Source organism: Halyomorpha halys, unplaced genomic scaffold, assembly GCF_000696795.3.
Source record: "Halyomorpha halys isolate HHAL.00 unplaced genomic scaffold, Hhal_1.1 Scaffold62.1, whole genome shotgun sequence".
Classification (NCBI taxonomy): Eukaryota; Metazoa; Arthropoda; class Insecta; order Hemiptera; family Pentatomidae; genus Halyomorpha; species Halyomorpha halys.
Genome location: NW_027116333.1, coordinates 915,089 through 915,865, shown reverse-complemented (window position 1 = coordinate 915,865; position 777 = coordinate 915,089). Strand labels below are relative to the sequence as shown.

General features: G+C 33.7%; 1 protein-coding gene across 2 annotated transcripts in view; it reads left to right on the top strand.

The window, feature by feature from the left end:
* The window catches only part of LOC106692583 (uncharacterized), a 14,366-nt gene that overhangs the window by 2,762 nt on the left and 10,827 nt on the right, over positions 1-777 (top strand). For both annotated transcript variants that reach the window (XM_014438622.2, XM_014438623.2), the window contains 2 exons: positions 188-336; positions 542-718. In XM_014438622.2, coding sequence (XP_014294108.1) covers positions 188-336; positions 542-718 — 326 coding nt within the window. The remainder of the gene's footprint in view (positions 1-187; positions 337-541; positions 719-777) is intronic.

Sequence of the window (777 nt, the reverse complement as noted above, 5' to 3'; positions counted from 1 at the left end):
ACACACACATCTAGTAAGTTATAGTGGGTACAAATTCCACACACGGATAGGTACGGACACACACACATCTAGTAAGTTATAGTGGGTACAAATTCTACACACGGATAGGTACGGTCACACACACATAGAATAAATTATATAAAGATTGAAACTAGATTGACTTCTAATTTTATTTGATTTCTTATAGCGATCAAACACAACAATATTTCTAAAAGGAAAAACTTTTCCAAAGAAAAGGAAAAGCAAACGCCAAAATTTTCTATTGTAGAGGTATTATCAGACAGCGATGAAGAACATTCAATATCTCCGCTCAAATCCACTGATAAGGAACAATCGGTAAACCCCTGATTTATTTAATTTGTACTTCAACAGCAATTGAATTGAAATCAACATTCAGTAAATTATTTTTATTGTTCATTCTCTTGCACTGTATCTGATGAATATATCGTATAGATTCAATTGCAATAAAAAAATGTTATAAGTAATGATAGGTTATTTATAACACAATACATAATGATATACAAATCACAATTATTTGCAGCCCGATTCTACGACAACACCTAAACAGTCTATCCTCGCTCCAACAACAAGAAAAAGGAGACACAGTTCGGGAAAAAGAAAATTGAAGAAGTTTCCTTGTGCGGTTTGTAACGTGAAATTCGTGACTGAAGGAAACTTAGATCTCCACATGAAAGCGCACTGGAACGTATACGAGAAGGTATCTATGTCTATAATGAGGTGTAGATAGTTGACCGTAGATTACTGATTAGAGAAGCT